The 15,110-nt window shown below is 40.7% G+C and overlaps 2 protein-coding genes across 2 annotated transcripts in view; both read right to left on the bottom strand.

The window, feature by feature from the left end:
* The window catches only part of lingo4b (leucine rich repeat and Ig domain containing 4b), a 363,055-nt gene that overhangs the window by 278,768 nt on the left and 69,177 nt on the right, over positions 1 to 15,110 (bottom strand). The gene's annotated exons all lie outside the window — the stretch shown is intronic.
* The window catches only part of LOC146972631 (semaphorin-7A), a 51,179-nt gene continuing 42,585 nt past the window's right edge, over positions 6,517 to 15,110 (bottom strand). The window contains exons 11-14 of the mRNA XM_085803040.1: positions 14,165 to 14,280; positions 13,035 to 13,207; positions 12,517 to 12,572; positions 6,517 to 9,632 (exon numbers count right to left, since the gene is read on the bottom strand). Coding sequence (XP_085659166.1) covers positions 9,286 to 9,632; positions 12,517 to 12,572; positions 13,035 to 13,207; positions 14,165 to 14,280 — 692 coding nt within the window. The 3' untranslated portion in view covers positions 6,517 to 9,285. The remainder of the gene's footprint in view (positions 9,633 to 12,516; positions 12,573 to 13,034; positions 13,208 to 14,164; positions 14,281 to 15,110) is intronic.

Raw genomic sequence — 15,110 nt, 5'->3', positions numbered from 1 at the left:
AGGGGGAAATATTGACTTAAATTGACAAAGACACACTGTGGCACAGTGGCGGTTCAGGGTTTGATTCCTGGGCCTGGCTTCCTCCCACAGTCCAAAGACATGTGCAATAGATTGGATGTGACTGAGTGTGTTTCCTTTGTTCATCTCTATATATTGAACCTGTGATAGACTAGTAACCCTCCCCCCTACAGTATGTCATGGGAGAGGCTTTTTGGTGCAAAACTCTTGAACACCTGTAACAGTGGAATTTTTAGTTGTATACAATAGTTACATATATGTATCAATACATTTGATTTTTTTTCCCCCCACAAACACAACACAACGGTTACACCATCATACATTCATAATTACGGTTGCACAAATCCTATTTTACAAGTCACAGATCAAAAAACTGTTGCAAAATTGTTGCAGAATATTTGGTGCAAAACACATTCACTCACCTGTATAAACAATGAGAAGTTGTGGAAGAAATCTGAACTTGTGCAATAAGAGTTAAAATAATTTCTCAAAAAATATTTGTTTCTTTTATATTTCTAAACCACAAACACAAGTCAATAACTACGACTGCTTGAATCTGCCGCCGCGAGTCACAGATGATTTTTTACCTACAAACACAAGTCGCACCTCCACTGCGACCTTTATCTAATTGCTTAATGCATCATTAGTCAATGACATATGGACAGAGTTATATATTCATTTAGTGTTTAGTTGTTGTTTTGTTTTTGCTCTTAAATATAAAACAGTATACTATTTCTGTTGTACCATATGAAACAGCATACAGGCCTGTGTGTTTTCCTCTTTTCTTCCAGAGATGAGGATGAGGTCGTATTTTTAACACAGTCGCTACAAAAACTTTACATTTTAGCCACGTCGTCTCTGTTTAAGTCTCGTTGTGACATCTGGAGATAATTGCAGAAGGAAACGGTTTCATTTACTTTCTGGGAATTGGTTTTAAAATCTGTTCCTGTGTCTGTGTCTGTGTCTGTGCCAACACAACCACTGAGAAGATTGACATGTGAACTTCCTCTCTGGTTGTGTCGCTCTCTCTTTCTCTGTGTGTGTGTGTGTGTGTGTGTGTGTGTGTGTGTACAAAAAGAGGGTCCTTGTTTTCCTCTGTGTGTGTGTGAGTTCCTGATAACTGCAGAAGAAGAATGGGGGCGACAAATTAATTGCAAAGGAGGATTGGCTCCGTGTGCCACTTTGAATGTGTGTGTGGAAACAAGTGTTGCTCGACAGGAAAGTGTTGGGAAACACACAGTAAAACACACACTCACACTTTGTCTTTGTGGGGGAACAGTGTGACCTGTTCAACAGGTTGGTTTCACCTCCGACGGGAAGAAGAAGACACTTCTGGTGATGTCACGTCTTTGTCCTGTGTGTATGGAGGAAAGACGAAAGTGTCGAGCTATAACACAGGAAATATCGTGTTAAAAAATATTTGAAAACATCACCTAAAAGCTGAGCGTAACTTTTTACATGTCCACTAAATGTCCGTTACATTACAAGCCATTACTAGATGAGATAACACAACACTGATTAAACCAATCAGCTCCACAAATCTGTCATGGTATTTTTAGCTATTTGATGTTTTGAATTTCACGTTGACCGTTTGACGACATTCCCGCGCTGCAACAGCAGTGTTTTTTAGCAAGGCGAGCAGTGACCAGTTAAAGGACAGAAAAAAGGAAAAAATAAATAATTATACTGAAATGGAAGCAATTTGTCTTCCATCTGATTTAAACAATCTGATGTTGCAGCTTATAATTTGCTGCCCCCTGTTGGCCACGGTGCGTTACCGTCTTGGTATGCTAGCTTGACTAGCAGCACATGCTACATGTCACTTTTGTAATTTTTCGTGTGTGACCTTATCTTGTTGACAAAGACTTAAGTCAACAGCTTATTCTGAAGGTTTACTCATATAGTTACGCATTGTGGACAGGCCTGATGGCTGACTGCCTAGAGCTGTTTACCATAGCTACAGACAAGCGTGATTGGTCAAGCCGTGGCCGGTCGACGGTCGGCGCAGCTTTAGCTACTTCAACAATGGTGTTTTCTTAGTCAGTGGCTCGTTAGCTCAGTGAATGAAGACAAACCAAAAGCAAGTTAATCCAGAAAATTCATAATTTCTCATATAGTATATTGCCACAATAGTGAACATGTTGAGCACTCAGGTGAATTGTGAAGCAGCTTTTAGCTGTTAGCGTTAGCTTCAGAAGTCCTGATTTTAGCCTGGTGTATGTAGACTCACACCACTGTACATGTTTATATTTATTCAGTTTACATGTGTAATATAATTCTCAAGCATTTTGATTCAGTTCTGTATTCTAGTTATAATATTAATATAATTTAGTGTGGATGGTTCATTAAACAGCTTAACCACACATTGACTTTGTGATTCATGGCTGGGGGGGCGGGGGGTCTACTTCAGCTCTGCTTGCCTATCTGTGAAAGTCGTCGCACCACACCTTAAAAGTTTATTTGAAAACTTAAACCAAGCATTTTGTCAACGTCATTTTAATATCCTGATATTTAACACGTTTAGAGTTTCAGTTCGTCTTTAGTTATGCTAATGCTAGGCTATTATTTGCAAAATAGCACCAAACACAAAGTACAGATTAGAATAGAATAGAATAGAATAGAGAATACTTTATTCATCCCTAGCAGGGAAATTCAAATTAGTCCAGTAGCTCACACAACAATGACACAAAAAAGAAAGAAAATGAACACAAAAAACATTTTAAGAAGTGTTATATAACACGATTGCAGCAGGAACAAATTACCTCTTAAATTTAAATTTATTTAATAATAAGCTAATGAGTTTTTGGATTTTTTCTTTTGTTCTACAAGTAAAGTATGATGCATTTGTTTGCTCTTTATCAGAAAAAATATCCCTTACCACCAAGTTCTTGGTCCGGGCCGTAGCTGGTTACCTCTAACCATCACTACTGCAACACAAGGCCTCTGGTCCTGCCCAGTGAAACCAGTGAAACCTCTGTCTGGTGCTCCATTAGTCCAAAAAGCTCACATGTCAATCATCAACCTCCACTGGCCGGACATGGCCTCTGGTGCTGCCTTCAAGGTGACTTAGGACCCAGAACTTTTCTTCCTGTGCTGCTGCGGTGACCTGCTGATGGTTTTTAAAGGAAGTGTCTTTTCATGTCAGTTCAACCAAAACAGAACCGAAAAAATGTGCACAATGATCAATATGGTGCCACAGAGGAAGTGTCTCCTCTCCACTGTATTTTTAGGGAACCATGAGCCATGAGAACTTGTTAATACCAACCTGCTGAGCTGTAGGTGCATGTCCTGACCTCCTGGTGGCACCGCAGAGCATCACCGCCTCTGATTCAATGGGATTCGTTCCACTCATCGAGTCTCATTGAGCTTCTCTTGTGATGCAGTTTTTGTCACGGTCACTGACTCATTCACTTGTTTTTCAATGTCATATTATTTTCTGTTCAACCTATTACTCATCAGACTATGTTTTTTTTTTCCTTTACCCAGAATACACTGCTTTAACTTTGTCATTGCCAAGATTTTTTAGGGATGTTACCTCTGACTCAGCTGTGTTTTCACCTGCCAGCTGTACTTGTGCCTACGTGTCGTGTCGTGTTATGTTATGTTGTGTCAGAGGTTTTCCTTGTGTTGTCATGCTGTGTCATGCTTCCTGATTAGACCTCTCTGCCTTCTGCTCCTGTTTTCTGTTTTCCATCTGGCCTGATGCTTGTGAGCCAGACGAACCACGTTTTCATCCAGGATGACAAGTCTGCAGAAGTCGAGCAGAAGCTGCCGGCCTTTGTCCGTTCATGTCCAACATCTGAAAGATTCAGTTTAACTTTTCACAGTTAAAAAAAAAAAAAACGGGAGACAATTTGTGAGCAAAAATCAAATCTTGTAATCATTTTTTCCCCATGTAGCCATTATAAGGGAAGCTATTAAAACGTGGCACTGACAGTATGAAAATCCATCTTTCCTGACAGAACTAATTAGGTTGCATACAACTGACTTCACTCCATCTGGTGATAATACTCTAGTTCATTTACTTTTAAAAGCTGAAGTCAAAGCGGAGGCCTCGCTAGGATATTTAAACAGATTTTTCACTTATAAAACATTCATCAAGCTCAAAGTGCTGCTGCTTCTGCTGCTGCTGGTTACATAATCTCTGACACCAGTTGCAGTGCACTGATCATTGATTGGTGCATGGCTTTATTGATCGATTGGTAGCAGAGAAGGAGGACGACATCATCAACAACAGGTTGTGACCATTGTTTATGATGCTGCACATGGAGAAGCCTGGTCAGATGCCAGTTTGGTTCAGCTCACTATGAATTAAAAAAGCGAGTGAAATCAGCCTGGAAGATAATTGGTAAATTACCCGTCCGAGTAAACGGTGGTCAGGGAAGCAAAAAACCTCCTTCCTTTCAACATCTAATATAATAATCTCTCGAAGAGAAGCCTGCAACACTAAGGGGAATTATTATTTTCATTCTCATACACTTTTTAAGCTCTATCTTAAAGTTCAATTTGTTTTTAGATTGCTAGTATTATTTCTTAAGTGCAGTCTTTTGCCTCTAATCACTTTTTCTTTCAACCTTGGGCGAGTCTGACATTTTTATTTTTCTGCAAAACACACCTTTATGTGCAATATCTGGTTGGTGCAAACACTAAATTAGTGCATGAACATTGTCTGTCCAAGACTGTTTTCCCTGTACAGGCACAACAAACTGTATTAAATGATTGATTAACCCTCTATTGCATGACTTTTTGGGAGCTTGGCCATCACTGATAATGAATCAAAAATTGCACCCATGAGGACTAGTAAAGCACAGAACAAGCATTGGTAGTGGTGACAGTTATTCATTCCTCTACATCTCAGTTTTAGCATATAAAATATAAACCAAAAATGTCTTTACTCAGTTGAATATGCTTCTTCACACATAAATGCACATTCAACTATATGTTTTTGACATTGTTATTCAAATTTAAACATGCTAACAATATTATACTGTAGTCTTATCATTCAAAAAAAAAAAATCCCGAAAAAAAAGTCTCAATATTTGAAATAAAGACAAAACTGCTCTGTCTTTATACTTATATTTTATTAATTTTCACCGCACATGTTCAGGGAAACACATGTCAATATGGATTTGTTACATGAATATCTATTGCACTATAGATATCTGTTATTTAAAAATACATGTTATGAGATGGCATTAGACTGGCATGGCACCAATATAAATCTCTTTTTTTATTATAATAATAATAATGATGATAATAATAATAGAGTTTGGCATGTTAATTTTTAAATTATATATATATCAAGACACAGAATAGTGGGCACACATCATGTACAGTACTTGACACTCAAAAAACCCCAGAGCAAACAAAACAGCAACCCGCTCCACGTCGACGTCGACTCATTTCTAGCAGATTTTTAACACGATCCACCGAAAAAAAACAAAAAAAAAAAACTTTTTTTTTTTTTTTCTTTTTCATTCTTCCTGAAGGCAAATCAAGAGCTCGCTTTGAAGGAGACGAGCCTTTATCGGACCGGCTGACGATGACAGATGTGAACGAGCGATAACTCAACGCTACGATACAGCGGCCGCGTGGATATCTGTATCAAAGCAAGGCCTCGAACACCGAGGGAGGGCGGAGGGAGGAGATGTGGAGACTGTTAGTAAATGCTTTCAATTAGTTTTAATTCCTGTAAGAGTAGCGAAGAAGCCCTGTTGAGTTGATGTTGATGATGATGAAGGCTGAACTCCACCACCACCTCCTCCTCCTCCTCCTCCTCCTCCTCCTCCTCCTCCCTGAGGACCTCAGCTCCTCATGAAGAGGCGGGAAAACACAACCAGGTGACCAGAAAACAAACCTCACGTCCCAAATCCACACTATATATATATATAGACTCTACCTGCAAAGAATGGAACCGTAAATGGTGGATTATCAATAATAAGAGATAAATACAGTACAATTATGAAAATAAATAATAAAAAAAAAGCTAATTTGACATTAGAGGTAGATTTAATAGCCACATTACACCGTGAGCACATCTAATGATATTTTAACTACAGTGTTACATTTATCTGACAGCTGTTGTTTAGAATAAATAAGCTGATTAGGATTTGGATGCAGTTGTTGTTGTACTCACAAAAATACACTCACACTTTGCTTTAAATGTGTTTAAATATGGCTTACTGCATCGTAGAAATATTCAGTTTACAATAGTTTGTGTGTGTTTCCATTATAAATAAAGATTTGTATGTTGATTTTACAATTTCTTCTACTGTAATGTAACTATTTCTTCCACTGTAATGTTGGTGCTCTATTATAATTAATTTGCCTTAAAGTCTATCACAGTAAAAGGTTCAAATAAAGCAGGAAATGAGACGCGAGCAATGTTTGACACTAAATCATCCACCAACCACCACAAGACACCACCTGTTATGTCTTTTTTGTGTTTATAGTGTGGACTTGGGACAGTGAGGAAGCTTCAGATCCCTGGTTTTCGTCATTTGTCTTATTGGAAAAAGTAAAAAGGCCTCTTTTTCCGCTTTCAGAATCCGGTCACAGAACAAACAGCAGATGCACAGCCGGTACAGTTACAGTAATAAAAGAGCTTATAGAGGAAACAAAAACGTCGCGTTAGTCTCCTGTGGAGTTCATGAACAGCCTCTGCTAAATGTTTCACCAGCTCTTGGCCGGTGGCTGGTGTTAATTTCCCGCCACAGAGACACAAAGACGAGATTGATTAATATGCATCATGTTTGGAGCTGCAGTAGGTTTTGTTTTTGTATGTGTCTGTGTGTAGTAGAAATAGTAGCTACATGTACACACACGCTCAGGGTTGGTCTGGCACAAAATATTATGCAAGGTAAGAAACGAGGGATTTTTTTGTTTTGTTTTTTTTTCTCGCAAAAATCAACATAAGAGCAAGCAATAAGCGACGGGCGAATGAGGTGGTGGCTCAACACAGCTTTGTTTTTTTTGTTTTTTTTTGTTTTGGCACAGTCAGTAACCCGCATCAGTGCAATGCAGAAAAAAGCAAGCAGATCTGCCCCCCTCCCCTCCCCTCCTCTCCTCTCCCCTCCTCTCCTCTCCTCCTCCCCCCAACAAGCAGCAACACACAACACAACAACAGAGCTGGAGCCGAGCAGGAAACACAACACCAACACCGCCGCCAAAAACGACGCCGCTGCCGCCAACACCTTGAGATTTCTTTCTTACAGCTGAGAGCACTCTCGCTGCTCGACGACGGCGTTAAATAAATTCTTCAGCACGGTGCATGACGAAGCCGCTCCATTGTCTAATTAGTTATTAATGACATTTCTGCCACTGTGGAAGGCCGGGGCACGGACAGATTTATGTAACATTACTGAATGGTAATTCTCAAAAAGCTCTGGAGAAACATGCTAATCCGCTGCATAATTCATCACTGCACAAGCCAGACGATCTGTATTCACAAGGGTTTCTTTCTTTCTTTCTTTTCTTTTTTCCTTTTTTTTTTGGACGTTTCAATAACATTCAACTGCAGCTACATTCAAAAATTCTTTTATCTGTCCATTTACAAAAGGTTAAAGAGGTGTGTTTGTTTCCGGTTGCTCTCTCAGCGCCGGTTGTTGTGGTTTGCTGCTGAAGCGTCTCATTGGAATCTGTTAAAACCGTTTGTTTCACAGCGTAAAGTCACAAATATGACATCAAAACAAAAAAAGAAAGAAAGACATTTGCTTGTATTTGCACCAGTGTCCCAGGGGATAAGGGGGAGGGAGGGAGGGGGAAGGAAAAAGCAGTCAGTGGTTACATATCACGTTCTAACTATGGCATTAAAGACCCCAAACCATCAAGACAAACTGTCACGTACGTAGGCAGCAATGGTAGAAATCAGCATCTGCAGAGCAATAAAATACGTCACATACGTCACAGATCTAATAACGAGCCTTTTTTTTTTTTCTTCTCTTTTCTTTCTGGCAAAAACGATGAATTGTTGCATCTGCCCCTTATGACGATGTGATAATTATGTTATAATTGAAGCTGCTATAGCGGAATAAACACCTTGTTCACATCTTTATGCATTGTCAGGTTTGACAGGAAGTGGATGTCTCCTGCTGTTTCCCGCTCTGTTTCTTTAAAAAATACAACAATCAGCCCCTGTTACCACCGTCCTTTCACAATAAAAGCCCAGAAGAGGGTTTTAAACTTTAATGTAGGTTTTATATATTAGATTCATATAAGTTGCTTTTTTCTTTTATATCATTAGAGGAGTCTAACTTGAGTGTTTTGCTCTGATGATCTACGGAGCAAGGAAAGACGACGGCATGTAAAAAAAAAAAGAAAAAACGCAAAAGCAAAACAACAACGGACAAAGCTGTGAACAAGGCATAACAGCGTCTGATACCATCTGATAAAAAGATGCAAGAAACTGCCTCGTCTGAGGAGGAGGTGCTGAGACACAGTGATGTTCGAGAATGAGCTCTTGCCCATCCGCCTACTTCCTGTCAAAAAGCTGACACTTCCTCCCAGTGATGTTCTCAGACTCAGCCGCACTAATTATAGCGCCAAGTCCTGCCCGAGTCTGCAGTATTCTGCCTCGACTGCAAAATTGTGCTTAGGAGTTTATGTCCCAGAAGTGTTAAGGCTTTTTAAATCTCAATACCAGACGTTATTTTTTTATTATTAAGTACTGATGAGCTATACCAACCGAGTTTAACAAGATGATCGATAAGATAGATGATGGAGGGGTACGATGGTGGTGGTATTAAAGGTTTAACATCTTCACAAATAAGCACAATCAAGTCAATTTTAAAAGAAGTAGAGAAATGGTAAAAAGAATTAGCCTGGTATTGGTGGTTTTTTTGTTGTTTTTTTGTCTTTTTTTGCCCAACTCATTGGATATGTTTATCTTTTTGAGTCAGAGAGGAAAGGTTTGCAAAGCACCCGATTATGGTTGAATCAAGAGCGAAATCGCAAGACATGTTAATAGATGGACAGCAACTCCTAGTCACTTTAGTTTGAATAAAATGATGTCTGTATGTTTGTCTCCAGCTCTGCTCTGGTTAAGCCTGTGGCAGCTGCAGATACTGTGTGTAGCTTTATGCTAAAATCATTCGCCGACTTTTACTGGGCTCTCTCTAAAAATTGGGAAAAAAAATATGAATTGGCACGGTACAAACCCAACCATGTACTTCAATGCTCTGCGAACCTAACCTCCTAACAGCGGCTCCTCCTCTTTCCTGTCATTGGGAGCCAGTAAGTATGAGGGGTTAGCATTAGCGTTAGCTGCAGTTAATGGAGCCACAGCGTGGCCACGGCGAGCAGGAGCGACGGCCCCAAGGTGGAGGCCAGGGAGGCGGCCAGCAGCCGGCCGTTGTTCACCAGCCTGAAGGAGATGACCTCCACCTTGAACCCGTCTTCGGTGGCCATGCAGCGGAAGACGCCTTCCCTGAGGGGCGTGTCCACGACGGGGCCCAGGACGCAGAAGTCCCCGGCGAAGAGGCAGGGGTAGTTCTTGACGCAGTTGTCCTTCTCCCAGCGGTAGGTGGCGTGGAAGGAGCGCACGGGGCAGGGCAGGAAGACGGTGGTGTTGGACTGAACCAACACTTCTCGGGGGGAAGTCCGACGCTGCTTCAGAGCTGCAGGTGAAACAAACGATTGAGATTCACAACTAAATGGACCCAAACAAAGTCACTGCAGGTGAAGAGACTCTGTTTACACCAAGACCATGTTTATAAAAACTCAAACCCCCCAAAGTCCAGATATTTTACAGTTATTTGACTAATTCTGAATTTGTCTGGGACCATGCAGCATTAAGGCAAGTTATCAACCAATATCATATCATTAAAGGGATAGTTCACCCTAGAATGATATTTCGCTCATTATCTACTCACCCTCATGTTGACTAAGGGCTGGAAGAATTTTCAGAGTCCACCGTCCCTTCTCTGAGTTACAGGGGGTCTGCGCAAGGTTCGCACTGAGACCGACTCGAGTCTCAGTCGGTCTCAGTATCAGTGCGAACCTTGCGCATGCGCGCTGGCAGCGGAAGAGCCGGACAACAGACACTAGGAGCTAATGCTACAAACATGCTTGGAATGTGGACGGACATTACATACGAGCATCATGGAGGTATTTGGATGTTTTTTTGTGTGTGTTTTTTTACGAAGAGCTCTGGTGTCCCTTTGCTACCGTGGCATTGAAATGCACTGCTACGCCAAGACCCCCTGTAACTCAGAGAAGGGATGGTGGACTCTGAAAATTCTTCCAGCCCTTAGTCAACATGAGGGTGAGTAGATAATGAGCGAAATATCATTCTAGGGTGAACTATCCCTTTAAGGGCATTAAATGCTGGTCCTGCACACTAAAAAATCCTGGGTCAAAAATAACCTATGGGTTAAAAGGGGACCAACTACTTTATGGGTTATTTCAACCCAGAAAATTGGGTTATTCTTTTTGACCCAACTTTTGGGTTAAGCACTTGACCCAACAACGTTGGGTTATTTTAATGCAACGGCTTGAACTGGTGCTGCTCTGTGTCTCCATGGTCTGGACTGATCAGTGGAGACTCTAGAGGTAAGTCCTCCTGTAATACTCTTGAATGACCCTCGGATTCATGAGCAGAAGAATTAACCAACAGTTAGCAAAGATAACTCATTTACTGCAAACCAAGTCATACACAGGTAGGCAGGCAGGGAAGGCAGCCAAATCCAGTTAGGGGGAAAACACAAAAAACAATGTCCAAGAATACAGGGAAAGTTAAAAAACCAGGCAGGCAAACACAAGACGTGTGATTGTTTATATTATAAATGTGTTTATAACCCAGAAAATGGGTTACTCTTTGAAAAATAACCCAGAATTTTAACCCAACACAAGCAACCCAGAAATTGGGTTAAAGAAATAACCCAAGAGTTTTTAGTGTCTGACCCAGAAAATGGGTTACTCTTTAAAAAAATAACCCAGGAACTGTATATAACCCAAACAACCCAAGAATTGGGTTAAAATATGAGCTCTATAACCCAGAAAATAAGTCACGCTCTGAAAAACAACCCATAATTTTAACCCAACATACAGTAAGTAACCCAGAAATTGGGTTAAATAAATAACCCAGGAGTTTTTAGTGTGTGAGTTATTATCTGTCCCCTGTGCCAAGTTTTAGTCTTGAGGTCCCCTAAGACTTTAATCGGACTATGAGAGACTTTATGAAAGGAAAAACTTGTTGTTATGTGAGCTTAGAAGATAGAAATTTAAAAGGTTCGTTAAACAACATCTAGAGATGACTGCTTATGAGCTGACTCGTTTGATTGTTGTCTTATGTCTTATTTATATGCATCGCTACGTGCTAACTGTGTTATGTGTTTAATAATTGCATTGACACAATGTAAAGTTTGTTCTGAGGACCCCAGGAAGATGCTATGCTGTTGCTGCTGCTATGCTGCAGCTAATGGGGTTCCTAAAAAAACTAAACTAAACTAAATTGAACCCATCAACAAAAAAACATGTGGATAATCATGTCCACATTAAGTGCAGAATGAATTGTGAAGATCAAACACAACAATTGGCCTGTCAACTCACAAAGGCCAGTTTTCATTTGTCTTTTTCTAACATACTGTATGTTCTTACCAAAATATGAGTATGACAGAAAAATAAAACTAGTGAAATAAACCCAACTTTAACCTCAAGCACCTTCGAAGAATCACAACAAAAGAGGCGTAAACCCCTGCTAACAAACTTGTTTACTTCCACTTGAATGGGAAAGTGCTCTCAGACTTTCATAACGAAGTCTTCACATGTTCAGACACATCTTTAGCTCCTCACAGCCCCACCATGGAGGCGTCTGATTGCTCTCACATTCATCCTGCAGATTCATACAGAGTTATCTATCCTGGGACAGATGGTCTGGACCCTGAGCCCTGAACACCACGGAGTCAGTGTGAGATCATTAGAAGAAGACAGAAGACTCAGTCCACAGCAGAACTGAGGAGAAACCTTCCAGTGAAACCATAAAACCTTCAATATTTATTGATTTTAATTAACTTTAAGACCAAAGCTAATGAGGAGGGAAGATGTTTAAAGCTTTGAATGGAACTTGGTGTTTTATGTAATTGCTCCGAGATATCAATTAAAAGACTGGAGCGCGTTTCGTCTTCTCCGTCGCCTCTGAGCGTTATTTTCAAGGGAAATAGAGCGAGAACTTGTTAGTGGATCCACAGTTGGACATGTGGCACCGCACTGACACACCTGGAAATAAATACTAGTGTTAAAGTCAGATCGCTTAGGGAGATAGCCTTCTCTTCAGAGGGGAGTAATTGTCATGATTAGTCGAGGTTATAACTGGGTTTTGAGCTTTGAAACCAGGCGAGCTATAACATAAGTGGAGGAGAAATATCTCCCTGCGGGGTGTTGGGCTCTGCTCAATTATATGATAATCATCTTTTTACTCTAGCTGCTCAGAAAGGTTCCTGTTTTGGTTTAATTAAGATACACAGAGAGACCGGGAGAGTGGGAAAGGAGATAAGGACTCACCAGCAGCTTCCCCGCAAACCGAGGAGTTCGAATGGTCCAGATTCTGAATGAGCGCCCTGTTGGAAAATAATGGAAAAGGACAAATTAGCAACGTTCAGTGTAGTTTCACAAGCAGCTTAGGGAGACGGCGCGAATTAAAACATGCAGAGACCAAAAAACGTTCAGGAGAAATGGAGCGAAGTGAGTCAGAGGCTTATTACAGCATGTGATTGATTTTCATGTTCTTTCCCTAAAATTGGAAATTCACAACACCCATTAGAGCCAGCAGCGAATTAGCACCTGAGAAATCAGCAAGTCGACGCCGAACAAAAGCTCCACGTGCATCGATTTCTTTGAACTGCAGCTTCTCCAAAGTTAAAGTAAATTTCATTTCTGTAATTACAAATTTAAGATTCAGCTCAACCACTGATGCTCACTTTTTCAAGAAAATTGCTAATAAGCCCCCTCCCCTTCCTCCTCATCCTCTGCTGTCAGCCCATGTGCAAACAGCCAATGGCTCTGCAGCAGTGACATCATACCCAGAGGAGACGTTGTATCCAGGCGGGATGGGGATGCACTTCCTCCTGGCCCTGTCCCAGCCGCAGTATGGATCCCGGGCAAGAATGCACTCCCTGCATGTGTCGCCATAGCGACCGCAGTCAGCCAGCGGCAGTCGCTGGACCTCCATCGCCGTGCCAACATACAGGTGTCCCTAAGGAGGAGGAGAAAAGAAAAAAAGATGCAGTACATTGTCTGTCCTCTGGACTCAGAGTTACTGGAATAAGTTCTGACTGCAGCTTCCAAAGGAAAAGGAAATGTCTATAATGTGGACAATTCAATTCATAATTGATAATTTAAGGAAATAAAATAACATAATGATAGTTGATAGTGATAATTTAAGAAAAAAAGGGAAAAAAGAATTATAAAAAGATTATTTAAGAGATAATTAACAGAGATTGGATATCAAACTTTTACAAAGAGCTGGGTCAATAATCTCAAGATGGCATTAAAAAGTCTGATTCATCCATATAAAACAGATTCTTTTAAATTTTGAATTTGACTATAGGCTACTATAGATATACTGTAACTCTAACACTGATAACTTGGTTGTAGTCCATCGTTACATGTTATATATATGGTGTTAATGTATATGCACTACTGTAGAGATCAGCCAATAACAGGAATCTTTGGAAGTTCCGAAACTTTTCAGAATAAAAGCGCAGAATAGCTTGAAATAAAGCATTGTTGCCAAAAAAGAGAAGGAAAAAAAGTTCTACTTCATCCTGAATGATGTACGGCTGTTTGTGTCTGCCACTCACCCTTAATAATGATAGGTAATATCAAGCCATCAAAATAATTAAAATTTCCAATAAATCTATCTCTCTCTTTAAAATAATGGACGACCCTGAGGCCAGCAGTTACCTCCACTGCTCTACACTAAAGCTAAAACCATATAAATTACATTTCCTCCTTCCCCTTATTATAATCAGTGTAATTATTCTTCCTCACACATCGAGGTGGTGGCAGCCTGCAGCCTTTTCTTTCCCGGCATTGCGCTCAGCTGTATATTCTCTGATGTAATATTTATAGTGAAAGCATTAACACACACACACACACACACACACACACACACACACACACACACACACACACACACTGTTCCTCTCACCTTCTGGGAGTCAATGGCCATGTTCAGGACGGGACCCTCGTTGTGGAACAGGGAGTACTGGGATATGATGAAGACGCCATCGCTGTGGTGAAGAACTTTGAGCACTTTGCCTTGATCTGTGGAGATAAAGACAGAGAGGTGTAAGTGGATGCACACACACACACACACACACACACATACACACACAGACACACACACACAACTCTGATGTCATGTGTCAAACTGTGTGTGTTTTGATCTCGCCTGTGTTGCAGCCCTTGTTGTTGTGCTGTCCAGAGTTTTATAAATGCATTGGATTTGGACTTGGACAGCTTCCACTGTTGAGGGAGGCTGAAAGGCCAAAGGCAAAACAGACTGCAGACTGGAGTTTTAGAGATTGTTCTTTCTCCCTTTATTTATTTATATATATTTTTTTTTTGTGGTTTAACAAACCTTTGTGAAGGCAGAGCTGCTCTGGTAGACAGAAACACCATGACTGTGCTTGTTTAACCTCGACGGACGAAGCCAGAAATCACAGCATGGACATGAACTACAACACAACAGAGGAGGCTGGCTATACTCACACTGCTGAAGGTGAAGTAAACATGTTGGTAACTGATCATATACATTGACCCAGAGTTGCTGTCTCTGCACAGTCTGAGTCCAGTAGGAGTTTTGTCCCCGACAGAGATGATGGAGCGTTCATTGTCTCAGAACTTTTATTCTGGCCTCCGGCTCAATTCAATTTTAATGGAAGCTGATGTGAAAAAAAGTGACTCTCATGAGTTTAATTCAATCATTTGTAAGCACTGGTTATAACTGGATTGTATAAAAATCTGGCAACTGCTCGAGGCCACAAAACAACAGGCGCTTCAAAACTTACAGACCTGCTGCGTGTAAACTGTGAAATACTAAAATATCCAAGTTAACTATAACTGCAGTTGTTTTCAGGGCCTAGATGTTTATA

Source organism: Trachurus japonicus, chromosome 16 (genome assembly GCF_045865225.1).
Source record: "Trachurus japonicus isolate A0001 chromosome 16, Traja_1.0".
Classification (NCBI taxonomy): domain Eukaryota; kingdom Metazoa; phylum Chordata; class Actinopteri; order Carangiformes; family Carangidae; genus Trachurus; species Trachurus japonicus.
This window is presented reverse-complemented; position numbering and strand designations above follow the sequence as displayed.